Source organism: Bombus pyrosoma, linkage group LG5 (genome assembly GCF_014825855.1).
Source record: "Bombus pyrosoma isolate SC7728 linkage group LG5, ASM1482585v1, whole genome shotgun sequence".
NCBI lineage: Eukaryota > Metazoa > Arthropoda > Insecta > Hymenoptera > Apidae > Bombus > Bombus pyrosoma.
Genome location: NC_057774.1, coordinates 829,119 through 856,456, shown reverse-complemented (window position 1 = coordinate 856,456; position 27,338 = coordinate 829,119). Strand labels below are relative to the sequence as shown.

Below are 27,338 nucleotides of genomic sequence, written 5' to 3'. Positions count from 1 at the left end.
GACCATCACCTAATGCAGTTTTCTGTCTTACGCCTAGAGGACACTGAAGTCTTATTACCACATTAGTGTCATTCCTAACATTATCGTTTCAGCATAGAGTAAAAACACAGACAAGTTACAGTTACCCTATTCTTAGTCAATGATAAGATCATAGGATAGAATATAAACCTTAATAAGCCTTTAACTACCTTTAGAAATGAATGATTGATTTAGTCTGATTTAATGAATGATGATAACGTATAGATGAGGCAATGGACGAAGCTTTTACTCTATCGATAAAATAGCGGTCTCTTTCGATCCAACCGTGTGTTTTTCTATCACTAAGAGATGTTTCAAGTTTAAGAAAAATGTAAAACAATTCCTATTGATATACGGATTTTTCGTATTAATTTCATACATAAAAGTATTCTTGTTTGCTGACATCAGAATGAGATTAAAGTATACAAATTCAAGGGCCACAGCAGGATTAATACGAAAAATATCCTATTGAGATTTCGTTTATTAATAGTGTGGCATAAATAATACTTCTATCAAGTAATTGTCATAACTTTTTTTGGCATCATTTAGAGAATGAAGGAAAACGATCCTACCAGTATTAATTTTAACAAAATTTCTTATATTTACACTAGTTTATACAGAATCCAATTTAGTCCACTTCTCACTGACTGCCCATAGCCATTTTACAACTCTATCATTTTTTGCTTCATTTGAAACTTCTGCTACTTTATTATTACTATAACAAGAATATATAACATTATATTTTAGCATAGTATTATATATTTTGTCTGCTATATTCAAATTTACTAAAATTTTACTGAAACTTACATGAAATATTCTCCAGTTATATCATCCAAAGACGGATCTAATGCAGCAAATAAAACAGATTGTGCTCCCTTTATAGGTGTCTTAATAAATAACCATGTAAGTGTATCTACAGCCAATCTACCTAAAAAGTTTTGATAAATTCCCATATATCGCATTATTTCTGTTCGTACTATACCAGGATGAACGGCATTTACTGTAACACCAGTTCCTATATGACATAAAAAATAATGCTTTATCGATTGCATTATTTATTCAAAAATAATTTTATTTTCTGTTAAAATGACAAAACCTTTCAATTTATTTGCCAATTCCTTCGTAAATAGAATATTAGCTAATTTGCTCTGTGCATATGCTTCGCCAGGCTCATAGGATTTGTCATTATTCAAATCGTCGAATTTAATTTTGCCACGCTTGTGTGCACTACTTGAAACATTTACAATCCTTGATGGTGCAGAATCTTTTAAAGTGTCTAATAATAAATTTGTTAGTAAAAAGTGTCCTATATGATTCACACCAAATTGCAATTCAATTCCTTCTTGGGTATACATCTTAGGACATCTCATTACTCCTGCATTATTTATAAGAATATGAAGCTTCTTGTGTTCTACAATGGAAACAGATAATACAAATTATGCTATAGACCTATTGATTTAGATATAATTAGTTCAGGAAGAATTTGTTTCTAATTTAGTATTTAGAAATAGATGAACTAAATATATTTAATAGTTAATATTAGTAGTTATTCACTTTATGCATATAATAAAGCTACGTTATTTCATTTCATTTTATACTCTAACATAGGATATGGTATATACCTTTCTTAAATTGCTCTACAAAATCCCTAATACTTTTTTGAGATGCTAGATCACATGGTCTACAATAAACATATTTATTCCTACTTTCTACTACTATGTCACGGCGTGTCTAAAAAAATGATCATTAATTTTATATCTCACATTTTAATATTACTCTTAATATGATATAAATCATTTTTTTAAAATACATTTTCACATTTTTCCATATCTCTACAAGCCATTATAACTTTAGCCTCTCGTTTAGCTAAATCACGAGCTATTTCTTTACCAATCCCAGTATTTGCTCCTGTTACAATAATTACTTTGTCAGTTAATTTTTTATCATTCTCATATAATTCTCCACTAAAATAATCTCTGCAAAACAAAGAGATGAATAATAAGTAAAGTAAAATATAATTTCACGTTTAAATAGGATCACTTACATATTGATTTATATTTTACGAATAAACAAAGAATGAGCAATCATATTATGCTATAATAAAAACGCAGTTTAAAAAATAATCTCTGCAAAATATAGAGACATTACCTAAGTATGTAACCTCCACCAATGATGGTTATACCGGCTGAATATATATAAAAAGGTTTTGAAACAGCCGAAAACATTTTTCTAAATAAATAAAACTGCAACAATAATTAATGGCAATTTTTTAGAAGTAATCAATAGGATTAATTATCAATAATTTAGTAAAACATTCTACGATTTATTTTTTCCTTCACGTAATATACAATACACACGCACGTGTCTCTCAATGTAAACGGCAAAACTGAATTTGTAATAATTCAAGCATGAAACAATTATACAATAGATTTTGATAACATTGATTAAAATGTAATAGTCCATTTCTATATATTATAATTTTTCTTAGTTTATTGTCATTGTTAATTTGTATTATTTTAATCATAATTAATCATAATTAATTTGGATTATTTTTCGAATACATGTCAAGTCATGGATATTAGATGATTCAAAATAAAGAGCGAAATTTAATACTCAGAAACGTGTAATGTATTTATCACAAATATAAAATTGTATACTTTATATTTTATATAATTGATCGTATTTGATCGTATCAAACAGTAACAGAAAATAGAAGAAGAAACACACACGCGCACACGCGCACACGCGCACACGCACACACACGACACACACGCACACGCACGCACACACATCTTTACGATAAATCGAATTGAAAATATCGAGTTTTCAGTATCGATATCTGTCAATGTCTGTTTGTGTACTTTATTCGATTCTCATCTGACGTGGAATTTTCTAATTTTGCTGTCAGAATTACATCTGTCATAATTAATCAAATCTGAGCACGTTGTATATACACATTTTTTATTTTTTTCTGTAAATACTATAATTTAATATGTCGTTACGAAGAGCGTTTTTCGTTATCAGAGATATAAAAGTATTACAAAGAACGCTTATTCATAGAAGATTTCAATCCTCACGAAAGGTTTGGAATTATATCTAAGCACGATTTTATTTTTTATTACTTTTCTATTATTGCATAAGATTATTAAATTTCATTACAACCAGAGAAATTTCCTATTTTTAATCGATATTAGCTTTAACTTGATAATCTGACTGCTTGCAAATTGTAAGTGTAATGTTAATATTAATGATCTATAAATTTTAATATATTATACAAAATTATCCAATTAGTTTTTGTTATTAGAGCAGCAACCAGTACATGTTAACAACAAAATTATGTACCATATCGTCGTTCACTGCTATGGGTATTTGGGGTCTTACAAAAAAGAAGAGTGATAATGAAACAGTCATAACTACAAAAGAAGTTCTAATAGCAAAAGCCGATGCATTATACGAGCAAGAGCAATACCAGGAAATACATAACCTTCTAATAAATTATAAAGTAATTACATTATTTATAAATGTTACATATAACTTATAAATGTAGATAACAAAACTGAACATTTTTATAGGATAGCGGTGATATTGAAATTATATGGCGTTTGTGTAGAGCAATGTATAAATTGTCTAAAACTATGAGTGAAGTAGATGGAAAGAAATTAATTTTCGAAGCTTATGATTTAATACTTAAAGCACTTGAAATAAAAGAGGATAATTGGGCTGCACACAAATGGGCATCGATTCTTCTTAATTCTAAGACTCTTTATGAAGGAGTAAAAGCACAAATAAAAGAGTCATATAATATTAAGAAACATATGCTGGTATATTTCATAATAATATATTAATATATATATATATTATTATTATATATATTATTAATATATATATATATATATATACTTCTAAATATTTCATTCCCTGACACGATGTCAAGCAATTGTATCGAATATGTTTAATATCGTAGAGAGCAATGGAACTAAATCCAAAAGAAGCAACACTTATGTACATGCTTGGTACTTGGTGCTATCAAGTTGCTGATTTAACATGGTATCAAAGAAAAATTGCATCTGTAATATTTGGAGAACCACCATCTTCGTCATTTGAGGAAGCTCTAAAATATTTTGAAACCGCAGAGGAAATTGATCCCAATTTCTATAGTCAAAATTTATTAATGTTGGGCAAAACCTACTTAAAATTAAATCAAAAAGAGCTAGCTATGAAATATTTAAAAATGGCCCTTGAATATCCTGCAAAGAACGAAGATGATCGAGATGCTAAACAGGAAGCACAAAAGCTGTTAAAGAAATTTTAACAATCTTGACAGAAATTATAATCTATCATATGATAAGTTGGAATTGAAGGGGTAAAGTAAATTTAGAACCTATATATTAAGTAAAAGTATAAAATTTATTTACTATAAAGTGCAATATAGCTTATATGTGATAAGCTTTTTATACATAACATTTAAGGTATTAGTAACTATTTGAAGATTCAAGACTACTATATACATGTATATTTTATAAAATGTTTTATATAATTTTCAGTAATATGTAACAAATTTTAATTATTATCGAAAAAACTAGTTAAATGTATTTTAACAGAATTAAAATGTCAAAATATTAGTCACGGTTTAATAAAGTAGTTTCCAAGTCGAATTAATTTATCGGTCAGGAGATTCTTCGTCTGTATCCGTCGTTTTGCGACCCGCGAGAATTGCCTCTGCTTGCAAAGCGGTGAGCATCTGGAGATATGGACGTGCTTCAGGGCCGACTAACACACTTCCCGGTCTTCCCATCAGATGCTGTAAAAGAATATGGTGCAGGGCAAAGTGTGTAGTGACTTCACCACACGGGCAAGTATATTGCACCACAACGTAATTCGGTGGTATATCGTCCGGAGGTGATGGTATGACATGCAAGTCGTTGTATCCAAGTCGGCATTCCCCCATTGTTTTGTTATAAGGCACAATCTGGAAAAATAAAATTAAGATAGATAAATAAAAAATAAAATTCACGAATTGTTTGAAAAATCAGTGGAAGAAACGATTTGAAGGAAATAAAATACTTACTGCTCCAGGTGTGACGAAGATGTGTAAGAACGCTTCCAATCGCGAAACACTTCCAAACGTGAAGAGAACTTTCGAACTCGAAGTACTTGCAAATTCGAAGAACTTTAAAAATTGCAGAATTGAAGCGCTTCCAAACGTCAAGAAATGACAAACGTTCTACTTGATATTCGAATTAGGAATGAGATCTCCGAGCTAGTTGCCGAGTTTATATAGTCGTCGGTGTGTCCTATCTTTGTCATTACCGCATGGATTAAGATTTAGGGCCCCCTAATTTACAGGCAGGTAAAGCTTAAGCATCTTTTAATTTGTTTGCTTTATGAAGCATTATTTAAGGGACGGACGGATTAGTGCATGCGATGCTCAGGTCAGATATTCGACGTCTTCTTCTCAATTATGTAAAGTTCGAGAATGCGTTAGAGAATAAACAATCACAACAGAGTTGGAGCAAAATGCGATTCTAATTTATTATTAATCGTCGAGTAGGAAGCGAATACATTACTTTTTTTTTAAATTTACGCTCTTTAATAAATAATAATTTATGTGTTACCTCTATATGGGTTACATGGTGATAATCACTGGGCTATTAGAGCAATAATCGTCTTGGGTGGTAGTTTATGTTCTGTGTTTACATTCATAGGAGTTCGCTAATATTATAATTATAAGTTACTCGAAGTACATATATCGCTTAAATATATTCGAACGAATGATATACTTTATACAGAATTATATACTGAAACATTGAACGATACATCTACTATCGCTTTATTATTTCTTATGCATTAATTACACAGTCGTCGTATTAAGCAGAGAAGTATTTGATCGATATAGTTTTTGCTTGAGCTATCCCGAAGATTATATTGTAAATATCGTTTGACTTTGAATATATTTTATCATCAAGGGACAGCTTCTTGTTGTTGGTATTTGGCGGAGGGTAACGATGAGTCAATAATGAATCGTGAACTCCTTCTAGGCAGGCTCAGGGAGGTAGCTATATAATTCAAAAGCATTAATAGTTCCCGTTTTCCTTCTGCTTGAAAGAATGATTCATTGTCAGTAGATATAAAGACGATATTATTCGATATTTATTACGAACGTACATTAATACAAGTTTTTCTTATAGAAATAAGTTGTAGAAAATAACGGCAGTAATTGATCAATGCGAGTATCGAAAATTGAATTTTAATTTCGATGCTCTCGGATTCATTAATCATTTAAATCTTTTAACAATTAATTTTAACATAAAATAAATTAGATCTTTTTCTATTGCTTAAGATATTTTTATTCCTTTTTATTTCAACCGTATTATTATTTTCAACATATTATTTCAATTCTCAGCGTGTATGGTTGAATAAGTTGTTGGACAAACAATCGAAGTTATCTTAATTATTCGCGTATAATTAATATTATCAAATCGGTTCATTCAGTTTCTTTTATATCGTTTCAAAACGGGTAACTCAAGCTCTTCGAATTTCTCAAAGCTATCCTTTATTAAACGTTCGACAGTTCGCCATTCACCTTTCGCATTTTATCGCTTATTATCATGAATATACAGACTGAATATCGTCTCTACAATTACATACTATCGACTATCACATTATATAACGAGAGCTTTAGAAAAATTGAATTTGATCGTGTATCTATCGTCGTCTTAAGCATACATGTCGATTAAATTAAGCAGAAAAAGGAACGCTTTGTCGATTATCGTTATTATGCTCGTTAACTTTACAGGAACAGCATCTTGAGGTCGATGTTGAATAATTTCTGACGAAATGCAACAAAGTTCGCGGATATATCGATGTAGAGAAACTCTCGTCGCCATTTGTTATGTCTACTACATATATTTACATGGTTAAAATCGCCAATACGTTCGAAATACGTTTATTTGCACGTGTACTCCTCGGTACGCTCTGTGCACGTTTCACAATGCACGCGGCAGCACCAGTGAAATTTGCATCTGCATTGCCACGTTCTTGTGAATTGATGTGTGTTGTAGCCGCGACCACAGCACATTAGATCGCATCCGTCCGTACCTGAAACACCAATCATTTTTACAATCATCTAAATTTAAGACATTGGAACTACGAAGCTTTTTGTGGAATAGCCTGCAATGAAAGGATAAAACGTCGAATATCATACATATATTACCTTTGCTAGTACGATTGCAATATCTGCCTTGGGTTCCTAAACTGCCTTGCGCTAAATCCGGCTCACAGTAATTAGGCGAGGGTTGTAAAAATACAAGGTCGCTTCTCTTTGGAATCCTTTTCTGTCCCACACTTGAACCCCCGCTTGATTTTGTCCTTTTCAATACCAAGTGTGGCCTCCTTGGTTTCGTTGCTTTCTTTGGGGGTTGTCGATCCTGTCGAGTCTTTCCAACGTCGTTTGGTTTCCCCTGAGTTTTCGCGTCGTTCCCCAAGATCGGCACTATTTCAGCCGACGTTGAATGCAACGTATCTAGACTCTACGAAAACAGTATGAAACGATAAAATTATTACTCATGAAAGTAGTTTACGAATTATTATGCTACATTCAAACATTTATCTTCACGCGCTTCGTAAAATCCATAAGAAGTTTTATTATAGCTTCTACAAAAGGTACCGTACTTGTTTATTGAAATACGCAGGTAAGAGGATCCCTTTCTACCCGCCATAATACGTATATTGTCCTGTTTACTATTGTTTTCGAAAACACGTTTAAGATTAAAATATAAATTTCTGTAAATAGGAACTTTTCCAAACATAATTTCTGATTTCAAACAATTTCGCCGTAAGAAAATTTTGCTAACCGAACGTATAAAAAGATTCAACTCGTATCTGTAAGAGTTGTTGTGCAATTTAATTTCCGATATCGATATCAAATATTAAAAAACGTAAATTATCATTGAAAACGTAACATTATTTCCATAGTCGCTAATAATTTACTAACTACGTAAAAGAATGTTAACCTATCCTTAACGAATCGCTTTCTATATTCTCGCAGAAAATTTGTATTTTTGCCACGCACTAACCGCATATTAATTCTATATATTCATGCAACATAGTGGAAAAATAGGCGTATCATATGTAGCGACGTAATCGTTTAGCGTTGCAATCGTCTATAGAATATGATCATACGTTACGTCCTGGCAACGTCGACCCACTTTTACAGAAATTACCTGCATCGTAGGGGGTGGCGGTGGGGTAATCGCTATCACGGGCCTGGCTCTGTAATACTTTTTCATCAGTGCATCGCCGATCTGACGAAAACTAGGCAAGGTTCGCCAGCAGGTTCTCACGGTGCAAGAACCGGACACGCCGTGACATTTGCACTCTGTTTGCAGCAGAGCTTTAACTATCTGCAATGAAACAATACTCACGCAATTCAGCATGTAATCCATGCCATTTATAGCAGTATAATTTCAAATTTCTATCTTTCGTACTATGTTAACGATCGGTTATACATCGAATGCGATCGACGCGTACTCTTTAAGTTACGTTAACCGCTACGGAACCGCAAAATAATTATGCTGTCGTTCGCTATTTTAAAGCTTGTCTAATTATTCCTGACGAACATACGAGTTCGATATTCGTATCGTAAAGAAATATCAATTTTTCGAAGTCAGCAATCGGGAAAATACGAGCACGTACTTCTGTGATTCGTTGTACGTTACATTTACCTTTTTCATATCGTAATTCTATCATTCTTGTGCTATTCATCGATCATAGTCTGTAGTAGCTGCTGTTCCAACGATATCCTACGAAAGGGTTAAAACGCTACATCTTTATAAAAACTGCTACATTCAAACTACGATTTTGCAGAAACTGCGAAACTCTTCTCTTACGATTAGAACACGTTCGCACCATGTTCGAAATGTTCGATGCACGCGTTTCTCCGTCTCTTCGCTCATTGTGTATCCGACGATCGACGCGTATGCTCAGAAAACTGGTTTACATTTCGAATTATCGGGAGACGGTGAGGGGCGGGTGCAGAGGTGGGTTGAAAAAAATCGTCTGCAGCATAAAGTATGCGGTGCGGCGAAGCGATCGACGTTAAGAATAAATCGTTAGCAGGCGCGCGTCTGTACACGCGTGCACAGATCGTACGTGCACGCGGAGGGCAACCACGCGATATATGCGAGTTTTTATTGCCGCCTCGATAATAAAGCCCATCGAGGAAGACGAAAGCTCCGGGAACTTTCCCCAATTAAGCCTCGCCATTTACGCGTTCTACCTGCGGCACAGAATTCGATCCTTTCCCGCAAACCTTAATTTTAACTTTACCACCTCGGCCCGTTTACGAATATACGTTTTATTCTCGAATTCCCGGACACTAATCTTTCTGACGCGAGAAAATCGAACGACTAGATCAACGCCGGAATTTTGAGAACTTTGTTCAATCTAGGATTGGCTATGTTGTTAACAATCACCGTTAAATACCCTTCCGATCGTATTCGATAATCTTTTGATCGGTTTTCACAGATGGAATATTTTAGTTAACGAACGAATCTTCCAAGCAACGAAGAAGTTTCATTTTCGTGTATTTTCAAAAGGTCCAAGGGTCAAAACATCGTAATTTCGTACGAAGAATTTCGTGTTGTAAAATAATTGTCCTGTTATAGAAAACGGCCCTCATAAATCCAAGTACTAAGCAATTAGGTTGTTTGCATTTACCGATCCTTAATCCTCATTTTTGTATCCCTATTATCTTATACAAAATGTTGTTCAAATGAATTGCAAGAGAGAACGAATGTTAAACTTGGCTCTACCCTAAGGCATTAGAACTTGGAAAATTCAGCGAAGATAATAACAAAATGCAATACACCTTTTCTATCTGGTTTGTATAGAATTTACATAGTTTGCCGACTTCGAAAGGTATTTATTTAACGGCATCTTTCTTTGTTAAAATTTTCAAAACCTAGACTAATAATTACAATTCTTTCGATCGTATATCTTCGAAAAGCAAGCTATACAAGTTATAACAAGATACACAAGCTATTGAAAAATATATATAAAGGCAATTTTTAGACAATTAAAAAATTCAAGAATACGAAGGATGATTCGCGTATGAAACTGTCGATCGGCGCTTATTTTTCAAGTTATAAATAGAAAATTTAATTTACACAAAGGATATAACCTAACAAACACGAAGATGGTACCTCGCTGGGGGTAGCCATCCACACGATAATCAAACAGCTAAAAAATTCCACCAAATGTCCAAATTGGACAAATTGTGAATGTAAATTATTAAATAAAAAAAAAAAATTTAATTTTACATCAAATATCTATGCACGGCCAGCTGACATTTTTCTACACGAATTTCTTTCATCGTCTCGATATTTAAAATCGTTCTCTATATATTTTCTATAATAAATATCGTATAACGAACGTATATCTACGTTTTTCTACAGCCTGTGTATAAACGATACGATCGATATGAGAATATTATACGTAACTTGCGCGAGGTATAACAAACTTTTAAATTAAAATTATTGGAAAATAATTAGTATTAGTAATAAGATAGCGAACACGTTGGTTTAACAAAATTTCTGTTACTTTTTGCGCGTTAAAAGGAATGAATCATTAACGGGTGACTGGCATTACTCACCTTCCGTCCTGCTTTATTGTTATGAAGGTTCATCAGGCTCCTCGCGTCACCCTCGACTTCCCTCGCGTCCAGAAACCTACGCGCGAACCTAACATTAAATTATAATATTAAAATCCATGCGTGTATAACAACTGTCGTGACGTACAGCGTCATAGAGGTTTTACACGCACGTGACACGTGCAAAGGGAACCGACTACGAATTCATTACGGATCGAGATAATGATCCTTACCTCATCCCGTAGGTGACGTCCGCGCTGCAACCGCCCCATTCCCAGCCATTTGCCGGCAACTCCTTCCTCGTCCTGTAAAAAGAACACCCGAACTTTGACGAAGAAGCGTTTCATTAAATTGGAAATTAGGTAAGTGCACGTCGAAAAATTTCTGCGTCGTTCTGCGTGAAATTTTTGCAAGAAAGCTATTACGTTATCGCTGTATGTAACTTTTGTGTTTCTATTCGAAGAAATTCGACTCTTAATCAGATGTTATCAGGTCGTTTGAAAATGTTGTACCGTTTTCGCGAACTGGTATTATCCAACGATCTCTTATCAACCCTCCCATGCAATCGTAATCTTACGTGATACAGAAACTAGAACGACCTTCGAATATACTTTCAAGTACATACATAGCCGCTTTGATAACCAGCGTTAACCGGCGAAAAGAAAACGTAAAAGCAACGACAACGAGTTTACCTTACGGTCGGTTCGCAACCGCATGCGGTGATGTTGCCTCTGCTGCAAGCTGCGGTCACGGCGTACGTTACACCCGCTGAACTTATTGCGTACGTGAAAGCTGCTTCCCTGCTTCCTGAAATAGATCAGTGAGAAATTTCCTGTTAGATCTAGCATCGAAGCAGTCCAGTCTGTCCAGTTTGCGCGATAGGTAGGAAACGTGTATAGGGATTTCCAGCTATACGTAAAAACGTGGTAAGAACGTGTGACAGATAGAGTTACGATAGACGGTACCATCCTCGGAACAATACAAAGAAGAGCAGGCTGTTTTTGAAAGAAAGCGTTAATTGTCTGTCCCGGTGCACCTGGATTTACTCTTTTGTTCGTTCGAGGGGTGTTTGGCAATCTTTCGATAAAACGTTAAAACTTCTGTTGGAAAGACTCGCGTTGAATGTTTCAGCGCAGATTTTATTTCTTTTTTTCTATAAATCCTATTTTCCAACGTTTCACGAATAGATACATTTACATAACGATTGATAAGGTTTGGTATCTTTGAATTTTTAGATACTCGTTACAGAGCGAAATAACTCTACGCGAAATTATTCTGCGTAGAATTTCTAATATTTTCCAGTTTTATTTTAATTAACAACTTGGCTGCGAATGGCTATGCAAATCCATATTTGTACGAATTCAATTAAAGAACTAGAATTTAAGAGATTCGTTTTATCTGCTAAATACGACAACGAGTATTTCGCTTTGAACGTTTTATATACTCTTGCACATTATACACGTTCTTCAAATTTTCTACAAACGCATAAATATTCGCGGTCTTTAACTCAACTAAAAATGTCTGACTCTCTCCGCAAATGTTGTAACTTCGGGTTATTGCTTTTACTTCGTTTTACATTCGCGAAGAAAACCTACGTTCTTCGTTGCGCGATCTGAAGATGGCATTTACTAAGTGCGAGGCTGTATTTTTGCCCAATTCGTCCGCGTGGCGCACGTTTTAATCCACGTCGCGCGATCCGATCTACTTCATTTCGTCGACAAGCATGATACATCAACGGCGCAAGCCCACACTGTCCCCTGGCGTTTCCGTCACGCTAATTTACAGCTTTCCGACACACGTAGGGTCGCGTAAAGCGCTAGCACAATTAATTACCCGCGGAGCTCTTTCAGCTCGTTTGCCATGCTGAATGAGTTACCGCCGCGTTCCTTTCTTCTCTCGATGTTGCCTCTTTTTTTCCCCCCTTTCCTTTCGCCACAGCTCGGTCGCTCCTCGTTCCAAACACCTACGCGATACCGTCCCGCGTCCAAGTTGATTTTGCGCTCGCTTGGCAGCCATCAACCTCGGCCAACTTTAATTCGAACGTCAGGTTCGCCTTTCACACCGACGCCTAATTATCGCGTGAAATAAAACTGCAAAGAGCCATCCGATGGATCCGGAGGCGATTTTATGGAGTTTGACAAAGCAATATTCACGATGCATCGAATATCGTGGCACGGTTTTACGCATCGTGGCTTTGATTTCTCGATTAAAGGTTTCGCTTAATTTTTATTGTCCTAATGGAACGATGAAACAGACTCGGTTTTTTCAACTTCGATGAACTAGTTTTATAGATATCTATCCTTTTTCGTAAATGAAAAAATTTCTAGACATTCTTTGACCACGTTCTTTATTCGCTCCTTCGCTAACAATTTTAACGATATTACGAAATATCTGTTTGTGAATTGCTCGTGCAACATCCTTAGCGTTAACTTCTTTTTCGTAAATGGAATCGTTTTGTCCTGTTTCATTGATAATGATTTTAAATCCTAGAAACGTTATAAATTACTCGTTCGTGAATCTATTACTGTTTATGGACGTAGAGACTGCCGACGGCAATAAATTTGTAACTTTAGCCATGTATCATTTGTATTCTATACAATGCATATTATGTAACGTAAATATAAAGTATATCATTGCGTCGGCAAGACGCGAAATTCAAAAGATTCGATTATAATTACAACGAATCTTTCTAAAAGCGTAATCGCACGAAAACATCGATCGATGTTTGTTACGTTCGTCGAATCATAATTCACGGTCACGCGTTCATGTGCATCGTGAAAGCGAACAGAGGTATGTACTACGTGACATGTGCTTTCCAATCATTTGACGTGATTTTTGCCGCTGATTTTGATCGATCCACGTTGTTGTGGTAGTTACCTTGAAAGCAAAGACCGATTTTCCACGATCGAAATTGTTCCGGAACAAGAAACAGGTAAAATATCGAACCATTAATAACTGAACACCTATGTTCTCTGCATTCCGAGAATTATAGGATACGCATTTAGCGAAAGAAAAGGTAGTTATTCTATTTTCAACTTTGGAGACTATTTCGTTTATTGGGATGGCTCATTACGAAGGTCAGTAATACGGTAGGTTTATTGCTAGAATAAAGAGGAACGGTTAGAATTTGAGCAATACAACAATTTGTGTGCAACCCAGCTTTAATATATCGATGTAAATTACCGAATTGTAAATGGTTGCAATTGCAAATGGTTTTTCCTTCTTTGGAATATTGTTATTCAATTTTATCCAGCATGAAATTTGATTGGTAAACAGATGGAAATTATTGCGCTTTTGAGTATTACCTATTGGATGTATAATATTGGAAACTTTCGCAATAATAATAAACGCACAAGATACTGGCAGTTCAATTTCTCAAGTAGGAATAATCTTACAAAGTGTAAATCGAAGTGTAAATAAAATGAATAACCAAGTTTGGATTTACGTTATAGTGATTATATTTCGATTACTTGTGCGATGTATGTTTCTAGATTAAAATTCATGGTTCACCTAATAGTATGTTTCTTGATTATATATGCATCTTCCGGTACGTTATATCAAAGGAATAATTTCAGGCGAGAAAACTTCATGGTAAAATAGTATGACAGGGTAGAATATAAGCGTTGTCAACGAGCATATAAAAATATGCGATACATCCTTTATGAAAGTGAAAACATTTATCGGGAACGTATGTATGAATAATTCATGTTTAATAATAACGCAGAAAAGTGTTCTCCATGATAGATGAGTATATATATTTTATGCTTACTCGAAACACAGCACGAGAGCATTTGAATAAAATTCAATATATTTGTTACAATCTTTCCTCGATAAGCTAGCCTCGATTTATTCCGAATTTTTGATACAGCTGTTCATTTTTATCGAACTGAAAATTCAACGTACAGTTTGAAACCGTAGTTTTAGCTTTGACGCGAATGTTACGTAGTGTTTTATTTGTAGCAGCTTATCAGATTGATATTAAAAACTATGTCATTGAATTGAAGGAGAATAACTGGTTTGGCCGATTGATGCGAAATATTTATTACACGTATCGGTATCAAATTTTCTTACGAATTTGTCATTAACGAAAGATTTTTGATCCGAACATCTTGAATTTACAAATCTTTCATCTTTCCCTATATCCCTAAGAACATTTCTACAAATTATATTTTACACGCGATCGAATTTTGATTAGAATTTCTAAACTTTGTCCGTCTTTGCTCTTGTCCGTTGCCGCAATTTTACTTTAATTTTGGAATTTTTGTTAATTTCTTCGAAAGTTATTGCATTATCAAAGAACGATTTGCTTCTCGTGTCCGCCAATTATTTAAATTTTACGTTAATTCTTCCACCGCGATATTCTTTTAAGAAATTCCCTTCTATGGATATGACCGAAAACGATCGAAGAAAGGACGAATCGATAATTTTGCTAGGTTCGGTTGTACGATAATATATTACATTGCTACAACGTTAACGCTACAATATCACAAAATAATATTCAAATAAAAAATGGTAATAAAGCAAAACGTCTCATAAAAAATACTCGAATTTAAAAGTACGTAAACCGTTCTCGTGTCGATCATCGTACGCGTAAAGATTCTAACATAACGAAACGATATATCTACAAACATATATATCCACTGTGTCTAAAAAATGCCTTCCAACATAATCATACATCAACAACCGGATAAATTAAATCATCCTCCAGTTGCATTTTACTTCTCCGCGTGAAAGTGACGTGCGAACGCGAGTCAAGAAACACGTCGCGAACTGACCGATGAAATACATCGCGTGCAGACGACTACACGAAGGTATGCGGCTCGTGATCTACCCTTGATGCTCTTATTGTCTTCGACGTGGTCCTCGTCGCTCTGACGGCCGATGGACGAGGAAAATGGACGCGTTCACGCCGGGCGCCATGATCGGCCAAGCGACTCGTAGTCACGGGTTATAACGCGGCCGAGATCCGTATCTCTCGCCGATCGGCTCGTTGATTTATAAGACGCCAACGAGCAGATCGGTATCTGCTGCTCGTTCCCGCGTGTCTCGATGCATCCAATTTATGTAGCACGCGACATCCACGCCGAGTCGAAAATGCTTCGGAGGATTCGTGCTCACGTATTCCATATAAATTACCGTAGCACGCGTTCTATGCGAATGTTTCTTTTTTCTCTCTTACGTGCCTTTTTCCTGAACCTTCTTTTTTGACTTTTAAGCGCGAAAGGGGTGCTTCACAGTAATTTCGACACGGGTTGATATCATTTTATGGCGGTGATTTTGTAACGCGTAGGTTCTCGCACACCTATAAAAGATCTTTGCTTAATTTATTGCGATTACAGAGATTCTCTATCATTTTCGAGGGTGCTGAGATGCTTTATGCACCGTATTGTTACAGGGAATCTTGGTTAGAGTTTCTCCTTTATATGGATGATCGATCGTCTATTAATTTATTATATCTGCAGAGACGTAGCAGAGTCTCTACTATTTTCGAGGGTGCTGGAACTCTTTATAGGACGTGTTGCCATAGGGGATCTTGGTTGGAGTTTCTCTTTTACATTTCTGATCAATTATCTATTAATTTATTATATCTGCAGACTCGTAGGAGAGTCTCTATCATCTCGTAGGGTGCTGAAATTCTTTATGGATCGCATTGCTATAGGGGATTTTGGTCGCAGTTTCTGTTTTACATCGGTGATCGATCACCTATGAATTTATTACGTCCGCAGAATTATATCGTAGGAGAGTCTCTATCATTTTCGAGGGTGCTGAAATTCTTTATAGATCGTATGGTTATGAGAGATCTTGGTCAGAGTATCCGTTTTGGTGTATCAGTGTATCAGATGATAAATTATTATATTATATCGGATTAAATTATTTGATGTAGGAAAATCGTTCATTTTATTGTCTCATAAAATCCAGTTTAGCACGCAACAAAACGAGGGTAAAGACCTGTTTTCGACATCAGTAGTGCGACGGAAGAATTCTTTAATTAAACAGAGACATTACGGTTATTATTGTCGTTCTTATACCGTCTTCTTTTTGTAACGCGGTTAACACTTTACCGACTGATAGCCGATTAATCGGTTTTTGTTGCCGACGCTTACCAACCGATGGCCTATTAATTAGCTTTTCGCCGCAGACTCTTACCGACCGATAGCCTATTAATTGGCTTTTAACCGCAGATGTTTACCGACTGATAGCTTATTGGCTTTTCGCCGCCGACGCTTACCGATAGCCTGTTAATCGGTATTTCGTCGCCGACAATCTTTCTCATTATTTGAGCAGTAATTTGTTATTTAGTACTAAGGTACCTTGCTCAGTTGCGTCAGTTGCGTTGCTTTGTAAGCTCCCACAGTTTTATACCAATTTGAAAAACTTACCGTTCGCGATGAACGAAAAGAATGGTATTGGAGAGTCTAAACTGAAACAGAGCCGATGCCAGGGAGAATCTGCGCCTGAACTGCCGGTCGGACGCGCGTATGCTGTTGAACCGCTAGCGGTTAGTAAAGTGTTAAGGAAGATTAATTATAAAATAAAAATAACGCATGATCGATAGTTTGCTGAATAGGGATTTTGAACATTAATGAGCGCAAATTTCTTTTTTTCTTCGGAACAATCTTGTTAAAAAAGAATTTTATCATTTGTTTGGAAATGTTTATGGTCTCCACTTTCATTCATACAACTTTCACATATAATTAGCGATAAAACGTTCGCTTTCACTCGAGCAAATTTTTTCCGTAACCATTATACCAGTTACCCGAATAAAAGTCGCTCTCTTCGAAATATTTCGTGTAACGATTTTCTTCCTTTTATTCATTTTACATATACCGTGTGAACAAAGTTTCTAGAGAAACACGATAGTACAGGAAGTTGGTTCTTTTTGATCTACGGAGTTTTCATAATTATCTATATTTTCACAGACGTTTGAAAGATGTCGCTGAGGACATCGATCGATTATTTTCTCTTTTTCAAAAACTACTTTCTTAATTACTCAAATCGATCTAACTTTCTTACTAATTACTGCCAAATAATACTGGCATAAGTATACCTAACGTTTTACATATCGATACCTACTCTTCGTTTCCTCTTTGGACGTAAGAAATTGGCAATGGAAAAATACAATTAGTTGGAAAACGTCTTAAAGGACGCGATAGAGATAAAATAAAAAAAAGTAGGATCTAAAATACGATCTAACGATATGACAATCGGCCATGGTTCATCGTTGACAGGAAGATTACCTTCGCAAGCGTCGTAACGTCAGCCAACGTCCCGTGGATCGTTCTCCACGAGGTTGGCGTCGATTTATCGAGCAACAGGTCGTTTTCCTCGTGAGTGGACGTTGGATCGTATACGCGGCGACGCGGAGGACTGTTAGGCGAGTGGATCGGTCCCGGGCCTGATGAATTTATGCTCGAGCGTTTATGTCAAAGGACGGCAGCGCGTACATCTATTTAGTGTCGGAAGAGGGTAACGGGGAAATTTATCGTTTCGTCGGCGTCCACGGCGGCGGTGGCGGCGGCGGCGGCTGCTGGAACGGGCGGAGGAAATGGAGGACGCTTGCCTTTCCATAAATTCATTTCAGCTGTAAATTGTGAACGCGAAATGAGCATCGCGTCCATATTAGGACGCAACGCACGCTGATTTCGAAGAGCAAGCCTCGATCTATTTGCGCACTGCGTTATACAAGGTCGCACGTATACGTGTGTATATCGCGTTTCTTTCCTGGGTACTTATTAATGTCCGAAGATATTACGAAGGATAAACGAAGCTGCGTCGTCGTTGAGATTCGAAATATCTGACTAGTCGGTGAAATTTATGCGGGGTTTATAAATATATAGTATTTCGAGTCTATTGATTTTTGATAAATCGCGTCGAATGCTAAGATCAGAGAAAAAGAGAGAGAGAGAGAGAGAGAAGTTTAGTTTATTGATTCACATTGAAATTTGTTGCTTCGAATAGCTGTAATGCACGATGGATCCTCGTATAACGCGAAATGTAGACGTTGAATACAAATCGATCTTTCATCGAGACTTTCTCCGTCTCTTGGGCCAGAGGATATAAATATAAAGGGGTTAATTAAAATTTCTTGACGCTTGCGAGCGACAACATAAATCTCCGATATTTAATCTCCGCTGCTATCAAGAATCTACGCGTGCTCGAGTCAAAACGGTACGAGTATAATCATCGACAGAGAGTGTTTCTAAATTAACACGTAACCGGTGGTACCCTAAGTCGAGGCAATAAAGCATGGTGTAAAGCCGAAAAAGGAACGGGCCGTGTTCGCGATCGATCGGTGGGATACGGACGTCTTTTAATTTATATCATCGTGTTTTAAGTGACTCGTATGATGGCCTCGAGAAATTTATAAGCGACAGCCTTGTTCACGTGGGCGATTGTTTACGATGATCGAGGGGTACCAGTTAAAATTTAATAACGAAATTTGATTTCGTCATGGTGTCGACTATTCGATTACCTCCTATCCCTGGATTTTGGAAACGCGACGAGTATAAAAGCGCGTCTAAGATGTCTTTTTCTGTGGTTATTGCTTCTGTTACTCTCGCTATTTCATATATGGGAACACAATCATTTACTTTAAAATCTTTAATTTAAATATCTTAACTAATTCGAGCAATGGTCATCGATCGACGAATCGTTTGTCAATGTCGTCTTTGCTTTATGCGCGTTTACGCTTTACGAACCACTCTCGGGGTGTACACTTTGTTGCGAGATATGAAATGTTCGCCCGCGAACAATTCTGTAATAGTTACACGCGTGGGTATAGGTACAATTTGTCGTTGGTTAAGGAGCAACTTGTACTTTTTCGGTGAGTCAGAAACGGTTGATATCGATTGTTGGAAAAGACGATCAGAAAAATTAAGTTTCGTCGAAAAGCACGATATTAATATTTACGTTGCATTCATCTTTATCAACTATACGACTAACATCTCATAGGGAAAGGTATACATACATCGTCGTAAAAAAATATTTTGAAATTAAATTTGGAATTTTTATAAAAATTATACGTATATCGCTGAGTTTAGGGAAACTTTGGATGGAAAAACGACGGATGAACTGATACCTCCTTTCTTTTATGATCTTTCATAATATTTTCAGTTGGAACGCTTTATTTTGATCTTCTCCGTTAAGGTGCAATTGCAGGAAGTTGAAAAATTGCAAAATTCCTTTCCTCGTATCCTTCGTGTTTCCACATTTTTATAAGTCTAAGAATCAGCTACAAATAATGTCATCGATTCTTTTCGCGTCACATTTCTCTGGCCAAGTGCAACATAGATCTCTGTCTTATCTGAAACTGTTTCATTTTCATCGAAAGGACCTCGGTCTCAAAGGACCGGCGTCTCTACGCTACAAGCTGTTGGCAAATGGTCTACTTTCACGTGCGAATCGAGCCAGCATCGTGGCGAACCGAACGCACGCTTGCTCGGACGGAACCAATGATTTACGTCGTTTCGCGAGCGTTAGTTTATTATCCTTCGCGTTTATGGTGCTGCACTTGATAATCACGAGATCTTTCTCTGTAACCGGAAGACAAGCTCGATTCATGTTCGCCGTTTAATTTATCCCCTGTTCTATTTCCATTCTGGCCTACGAAAAAATTCCGTTAAGGTTGGATTTGCTGTAACCGTCAGACACAACGTCCACATCGACTTAGGCAGACCGCCGCTGTAAGGTGATTCTATCAACGTTGTTCAATTGACGTTGTCAATGAATATCGATATCGATAAATGGAATTTAACTAAACGTACAAAGTTTATTACGTACAAAGAATTGAAAACCATTCACTGGAAAACAAAAGCACGACTTTTCGCCGCACAAGCACACGCTACATTAGCCTCACGCGCGTAATAGATCATGTAAAACTTCAGCTTTACGTATTCGCTATCGAATCAAATCGATTGAAACTCCGGTTGAAGACCAGTCCTAGAACAGCATCGTTCGTTCGAAAGCCGATCGCTGGTGAGACAAGACGTTTCTCGTGCGCTATCGTGCGCGACGATTGAGCCGCAACAGCGAGAGTACACGCTAATTAGCTGTCGCCTAATTAGCGCGCGGCGATATACGAGCGATTCGAGACGCTCGCGGCGGTAAAACTGGAACGAAACGGTCCTGACAAGCGCTAAATCTCCACGACGTCCGGCATCCAGGACGATCGGGACCGCGATCATTCCGGGTCCTGACGTTGATAGCAGTATTTCAAAACGGTGATGCGTCACACTTCCACCTACAATAACATTGTCCGTGGCCGGCGTTGCGCTCGCGGGACGTTGTTATTATGCCCTCGCGATTTTATGCCTCGCGAGCGATCTTATTAAAGGTAACGAGCACGATCGTATCGCGTCCAAGCAATAAAATACCGAGCTCCGGTGTCTTCTTTCCCCTTTCCATTATGCGAGTCGTTTCAACCCCTCAGGAGAGAAAAATTGGTAGATTTCTAGTTCAGCTTTGCTTATCGTAGAAGAGATCGAGTTCCTAAAGATGTCCGCCAGGTGATTCAATTTGTCTAACGAAAGATGATCCACTTTCAATGATTTTTGATTTTTTTCTATTGGCTTTTTTGGGGGGCGAGGGGGGGGGCAGTAGATATCGAAGATGTGGAAGTAGAAGAGACTGAACCAATATTAGCAGCGATACGTGTTTGAAAAGTTACAAGGTTCGAGTTATTAACGATAGTAAATTCTGTTGAAGCAAAGTTTTACAAAGTAAACGTAAAATTCAAAATATATTGCATTTGGTATGAGAATAATGAAAATATTAAATGTTTAACTTTATACATGGGTTCAAAGATCAAACAATCGACACTTTGGGGATGTTTTAACATACAGGTAGTTAAAACGTATCGTCCTTTTAAATTCTATTAGCATCCTTCGTAATATTCTCGTTAAGTATCCAGTTATTTCTGCATTATATATCGCAAAATTTTATTTTTCTCTTAAAACTCGGCTCTTAAGCAAAAATCTGAATTTCAGTCTTTATCTTTCTCACCTTCGCCAAGCAACGCGCTATTCCGAGCAATATCCTTTAAAAGGGTGACTGAAAGCGTTCTTTCAAGCTCGACAAATTCACACTCTTCCTCGCATGTTATCGCGTCCCAAGAGAAGTAGCTGCTGTTAGAAAACCAACTCAAATGGGAACGTTTACATCGTGCGTCATGTTAAAGTGTCATTGCAATAGCAACGGCATTTTTCGACTCCCGATTTCTTATTTTTATTTTTACGCTGCGTTAAATTATTTTATATCAACTGTTCGACTATTCGTATCGTCGATGTCTTCAAAAGCTTTCCAAAAATGATCGCTAAAGAGAAAAAATGTACAACGAGAATCGAAGTTTTTAATTAACGAATTTCTAATTTAAAAACCTATCTTTCGGCGATATACGCGTTTTACGTTCAAAACATTGACAACTCAACGACCGGTTTTTATATAATCTCAAAGATTATTAATGGCGTATCATAATTCACGCGTAAAATTTACATAAAAAAGGTGTTCAGAAAATCAGATTAAAAGACGAGAGAAACGAACGATTTCTCCATCAGTGCGAAATCGTATATCTTTTTTCTCTAATTTGAAAAACAACGGCTACGAGTTCCGGTTCTAAGAAGCGGGCTGATAAAAAAAAATCTGACCTGTGATTAAGCACAGTTAGTCATTAGCCTCTTGTTGCTCGGGTGGTGCAGTGACTCACCGGTGTACCGAATTTAAAATTAATTCCGTTCGTCTGCACGCGAGCATCGTGCTTCTAAATAGTCATTAACGCGAAACTCATTGGCGCTGGGCGTGCCAGCGTGGAACGGCACTGCTTTTTCGGACCAACCTGGCCAAAAGGTCGCTCTATCGTCGGTCGAGAAGCCAACCGATTCGCAAAAAATCTCGCCGTAGATCCCTCGCGATGCCCCAGATTCTATCAAGTTTTATTGGAACCACTCGGAAGCCGTACTGATTAACTCCAAAATTGGAAATTAGAGAAAAATGATAACGTTAGAAGCAAGGTTATTTTTCAAGCTTTATCTTGGAATTTAGCAATATTTACTTAGTCAACTTTTTACACTGAACGTACTTCTGAGAGTAATTTATTTTTTGTTTTGAGAATCGAATATCAACGACGTACCTGGAAATCGTGAAACCAATAAAAAATGAAGTTGATTTTTTTTTACTTTTGAGTGCCTCCTTTATTTATGTGGAATGTTTCCAACGAACTTCTTTGTTAGATGAATTCGAGATATTGTCGCGTATTTTTTATCCGAAGGATCTAAACTCGGTAGTTAAGTTACCGCGAAGTTTCGAAGTTCAATAATCATATATCAACACCAACTTCTGTTCCGACCGAATAGAAAATAACTGATTTTAAGCGAAATCTCAATCTAGTGGAGATGCGAGCACCTCATTAGCATAATCGCGTCGTTACATCTTGAAAACTTGACACGATTTGTTTTATGATGCTCGAGCATTTTTGTTCGGATTGTTACACAAATGTTTACACGTGTACGATCACCCACAAAAGTATCCGTGCATCTTACAAACAGGCAATTTTTATTTAAATAAAACGCTACCAAAATTTACTGTAAATTTAGCGTGTCCTGTTGAGGTAATTAAGAGTCTTTCGTTGCCTTATACAATTACAAGAACGTGTTATGTTTCTTGCAATCGCTATCGCTAAACCATAAATCGTGTTAATATTTTCTAGAGATCTTGTCTCGTTCTTAAATTAACTCTTAACTTGTCTTGCGATGCAATTTGGTAAAAATTTATGCTCGTAAAGATTATCTAGTTGTAGAACGTAAAGATAAAAATTTTCATGACCTATCGTAGATCGATCTTATAAATTTGTTGAAATATGAATAAGAATGTAGCGGAAAATCGCTCAAAATCTAAAACTTTTTACGATTTCGAACTATTCGTACGCCATTCGATGATGGAACCAACCACAAACAGGTCTAGTAATTCTATCTTTCGGTTGGTTATCCTTTCTTTGCATCGTGCTCTATATTCTCGATGAAATTTGATAACCATGTAATCGATAGACGTCAGTAAGATTTATGCTTTCCTCCCTTATTCGATGCAACTGTATAAAAGTCTACCTTTGGTAGGAGATTTCGTGCAATTTACCGATCTCGCGAAAGCAATCTCATGTATTTCTTCTTTCTTTCTTTTCTATGGAATTGCCTAACCGATGACAGCTGTGACAAGGTGAAGCGGCAGTACACGTACGCTTCATTAAAGAGCACTTAAGCTTCTCGACATCGGGAAGGTGTGCATTTGAATAGATAACATCGTGTTGACATCTGTATATTGACCTTTGTGAAATGTCAGCGTAATGCGAAACACTCACGCGTCGCCCTTACACGTATACGCAAAACCAGGGAAGCCTGAAACGTATGGTTTTTAAAGCTGCTTTGCATATCGATGCGAGACATGTATTTCCCTTTTTCGTTTAAATTACAGTACGTTGTGCCGGTGGGATCGTGGAAGGCGGCATGATTTTAAATCATCGCCGTTTATCGTCGAGAATTGTAAATTAAACGAATCTGTAGAATATAAAAATTGTAGAATTATTTACATTTCTTTAGATATTTATTCGTGTTTAAAGAATTCGTAAAAGTAAAAGCGCAAAGAACGTTTCACTTTGAAATTATCATTTACAAGATTTATTATATAAACGAAGCAAAAAATATTCCCAAGTTCTTGAGAAATTTAATAACATCAGATTACTCGATCACGTTGCGATATATCTCGTTTATAAAAATACGAAAAATCATTAGACGCGATTTAACGTAGAAAATTATAGATCAGATGTTAAATTGAATTCTTTGTCCGAAAATATCGCTACGCACCAAGTTCATTCTCTCGCGTTGGTATTCGACCTAAAAACTGAAAGGTAGGTTTTCCACGTGGGGAAAACTACAGCCCTTTTACACGAATTCTCACCTCGCTAACTGCTCTAATACATCTGACCTTAGCCGCCGTTTATCAAAATGACCAAGACAAACTCGTATTTACGAGCGCGTATTTTTCTTCTGCATTCCAGCAGAGACGATAACCATACTTATACGTATAAATTAAGATCATCTTTGATTTCGATAAATAGAAATTTGGTAAATCATGTCATCAAATAGCAATAAAAAAAAATTACCCAAAAATTACACTACGATTTTTTCAAACATATACGAACACTTTCAGATCCCTTGTTCTATAATTGCCAAGCAGCCTTTCTTTTTTTTTAGTTTTACAACTCGTCTAGGAACGACGTGTCTGCAAATAGAGATATCCGTTTAACGAATGCCACAAACTGACCAAGTTCGTTATTTTCCTGGAAGAACAAACGTATAGAAGCTCTATCGACACCGAATGACAGGATAGTTCAAGTTACAAGATCGACTTCTCTACTGGTTCGACAAATTCGCGAAGTGAGCACGTGTGGACAGCCGATGGTTTACGATCGATTCAGAATGGAATCCTTTTTCGTAGAGGAGCATGCAGCTTGTAACGGATACTTTGTAAGCGAGATCGCAATGAATTGAAACCGATTCTTGTAAGGCGAGTTGAGTGGCTTGTCTCTACCTCTCTCGGAGCCGAATCCGGCGTGTGGGTGCACCGGCACCGCGGAAATTTATTATCGTACGTTCGTTCTCGCGAATGGGTCACGATAAACTTGTAAGAGGAGAGTACGTGGCCCGAGAGAATCGTGTAATCGACGCGTTTCCAGTTGCGTCACGTTGCCCAGGCGAAATTTTACCGTCTAATAACGACAGTTCTAGCCTGACGACGTTCCACAGAGTTTTCTTCGTGTTTTAACGTGTCTCGTTTTAAAACGTCTAGACAACTTGTATTTAGCATAATGAAACGTAGTACGGAGTTTTATCGCGGCTGTTATAGTAGCTGTAAACGAATGTGGTTAAAGTGGCAAACGTCGTACAGAATGTTGATGAAGCGGAGAAACGTCCTGAATGTTAGGAATCTTGCTTACGTTGCTTTTCTGGTTTCGGTAGGAAGATTTATTTAGTGGAAGAAGATAGGTTTGTTCCTCGTAGGGTACGATTTTTTACGTATATTTAGATATTAAATCGTCGATTGTGTCGCGGTACAGATCATATCACGGGGGTAGTTTCCTGTATCGTAGTTTTCAGATACAGAACGATTCCGTATTTCAAAATGTGTCATTCGTTTTAGAACGACGAATGTCGAACGTATTTGTGAAAAGAAAACAAGTAGGGGTTTCTTCGACGGATTTTCTCAAATTTGCCGGACTATGTTAAGGCGTTGGAGGGTTCTGTCGAAAGATCTTGTTTTGATAATTCAGATGGACGGAAAGTCTTTAAACTTATAGAAAGGTTGATAGAAAGATAATCAGAGGCGTTAACGGATCAAAGTCATAAAATTCCTTTGGACAGGGTCCAAAAGCTTGGTTTCTGCTACGCTTCGTTTCACTCGGATCTTACGTTGCTTTCGTATGATTTTTCCACTTTACGATATCCCTCGACGATAAAAAGCGCATAATAGCGAATAGAAATTAGTTATTATATTACTAGCTATGAAACAACGGTGTTAGCTCGATGGATCCAGGCGGCGTCGATTTGTCCGCGTGGGTGCGGCTCGAACGATCTGTGACAAACGGCAGCGAGGTGCGAATGAACTTTCAACCTCGCGGCGAACATGGTGGAAAAGGAGAGGAGGAACAAGGGGGATAGCCATTGCGGGAGGTGATGCCAGGTGTTGTTGCGAGCAGATAAATTTTTCTCACGGCGAAATAAAGATCTTGTCGGACACGGGAGAATACAAGACGGAAACATTGCTGCGTGGTGGCAGGACATGCCTGTTCACCGAGATAACCTCGGGTTTCAACGACCGCCTCTCCTCGTCTTCCTTACAACCTTCCTTCCCACCACGCGCCCTTCTCTCTAGCTTTTCATCCTTTTTTCGGCACCCACACAACGGATTCGTCTCTTGATTCGCCACTCTTCGTCGTTGATTTCATCCAGATCCAACGTTCATCTTTTTTCTTCTGCAATCCTCGACGACGGATCAACGATGGACTCGAAGAATGGATCGATCGTGCGTTTGTTAACTTCGTTTGTGTACGTTCGTCCAGACATTTTCGAGCCAATTGTATTCTATTCAACGATGAAAGATATGCCAACTTTGAGTACAACGTGAAGGTTTGTTATCGGTACCCGGGATTCTTCGCTCTAGTCTCGCGTTTAACGCTTTTCACGCTTTAAGAAAATCTTGAACGTTAAAAGTCCTTGCACTCGTCGAGATAACAGCAAGGATGAAGAATAAAAAGTGGATGATCGCGATAGCACTAACTTTGACAAATATGCTACAGACAGAGAAATGTAGGATTAAAGGAATGCAAGAATGGATGAACAGAAACGCTCGTCTTATCCGGTCACGCAAAACTGCGAGAATACAATGAAATACGAGTCCGGGGAAGCAAGCGCATACGGACGAATACAGAATTGCAAAGAGTTCAGAAATGCTGAATCGCAGATACATTGTTGTAAAAACGTAGAAACGCAGAAACAAGGCGGGAACGTATTGGTAGCGAGAGTTTCTGTATAACTATTAGAACTTCGAGGAATAACTCAAGGACTAAAAAGATATTTAAATTACTTGGAACTCTGAAGCAATCAACTTTATCCTTAAACGCGTCTGCCAT

General features: G+C 37.0%; 3 protein-coding genes across 10 annotated transcripts in view; 1 reads left to right on the top strand and 2 right to left on the bottom strand.

Annotated features, from left to right (window-relative positions):
* Positions 1 to 481: 481 nt before the first annotated feature.
* Positions 482 to 2,746, bottom strand: LOC122567553 (retinol dehydrogenase 13-like). Its single transcript, XM_043726221.1, has 6 exons — positions 2,167 to 2,746; positions 1,829 to 1,994; positions 1,641 to 1,749; positions 1,115 to 1,429; positions 826 to 1,033; positions 482 to 733 (listed from the first exon to the last, which is right to left on the bottom strand). The coding sequence occupies exons 1-6, from the start codon at positions 2,241 to 2,243 to the stop codon at positions 631 to 633; spliced, it is 978 nt and encodes a 325-aa protein (XP_043582156.1). The 5' UTR covers positions 2,244 to 2,746; the 3' UTR covers positions 482 to 630.
* Positions 2,747 to 2,855: 109 nt separating this feature from the next.
* LOC122567554 (regulator of microtubule dynamics protein 1-like) lies at positions 2,856 to 4,529 on the top strand. Of its 3 annotated transcripts, none has more exons than XM_043726223.1 (4): positions 2,856 to 3,100; positions 3,323 to 3,520; positions 3,591 to 3,839; positions 3,983 to 4,529. In XM_043726223.1, the coding sequence occupies exons 1-4, from the start codon at positions 3,011 to 3,013 to the stop codon at positions 4,328 to 4,330; spliced, it is 885 nt and encodes a 294-aa protein (XP_043582158.1). In that variant the 5' UTR covers positions 2,856 to 3,010; the 3' UTR covers positions 4,331 to 4,529. The 3 variants fall into 3 exon arrangements, with proteins under 3 accessions (XP_043582158.1, XP_043582160.1, XP_043582159.1); XM_043726225.1 differs by having other exon boundaries at positions 2,943 to 3,244; positions 3,310 to 3,520; positions 3,983 to 4,527; XM_043726224.1 differs by having other exon boundaries at positions 2,944 to 3,244; positions 3,983 to 4,522.
* Positions 4,530 to 6,341: 1,812 nt separating this feature from the next.
* The window catches only part of LOC122567549 (protein Wnt-7b), a 108,547-nt gene continuing 87,550 nt past the window's right edge, over positions 6,342 to 27,338 (bottom strand). For 5 of the 6 annotated variants that reach the window (XM_043726214.1, XM_043726212.1, XM_043726215.1 and 2 more), the window contains 6 exons: positions 11,359 to 11,473; positions 10,900 to 10,971; positions 10,670 to 10,757; positions 8,241 to 8,420; positions 7,232 to 7,547; positions 6,342 to 7,116 (listed from right to left, as the gene is read on the bottom strand). In XM_043726214.1, coding sequence (XP_043582149.1) covers positions 6,965 to 7,116; positions 7,232 to 7,547; positions 8,241 to 8,420; positions 10,670 to 10,757; positions 10,900 to 10,971; positions 11,359 to 11,473 — 923 coding nt within the window. In that variant the 3' untranslated portion in view covers positions 6,342 to 6,964. The remainder of the gene's footprint in view (positions 7,117 to 7,231; positions 7,548 to 8,240; positions 8,421 to 10,669; positions 10,758 to 10,899; positions 10,972 to 11,358; positions 11,474 to 27,338) is intronic. The other variant, XM_043726213.1, reaches the window with a different exon arrangement.

Coding starts and splice junctions, on each gene's coding strand:
- LOC122567554 (XM_043726223.1), top strand. CDS start 3,011: ATGTCGTTACGAAGAGCGTTTTTCGTTATCAGAGATATAAAAGTATTA. Junction 3,101..3,322: donor GATTTCAATCCTCACGAAAG/GTTTGGAATTAT, acceptor TTTTGTTATTAG/AGCAGCAACCAGTACATGTT. Junction 3,840..3,982: donor ATATTAAGAAACATATGCTG/GTATATTTCATA, acceptor TTAATATCGTAG/AGAGCAATGGAACTAAATCC.
- LOC122567553 (XM_043726221.1), bottom strand. CDS start 2,243: ATGTTTTCGGCTGTTTCAAAACCTTTTTATATATATTCAGCCGGTATA. Junction 1,995..2,166: donor GGTGGAGGTTACATACTTAG/GTAATGTCTCTA, acceptor TTTGTTTTGCAG/AGATTATTTTAGTGGAGAAT. Junction 1,750..1,828: donor ATATGGAAAAATGTGAAAAT/GTATTTTAAAAA, acceptor TCATTTTTTTAG/ACACGCCGTGACATAGTAGT.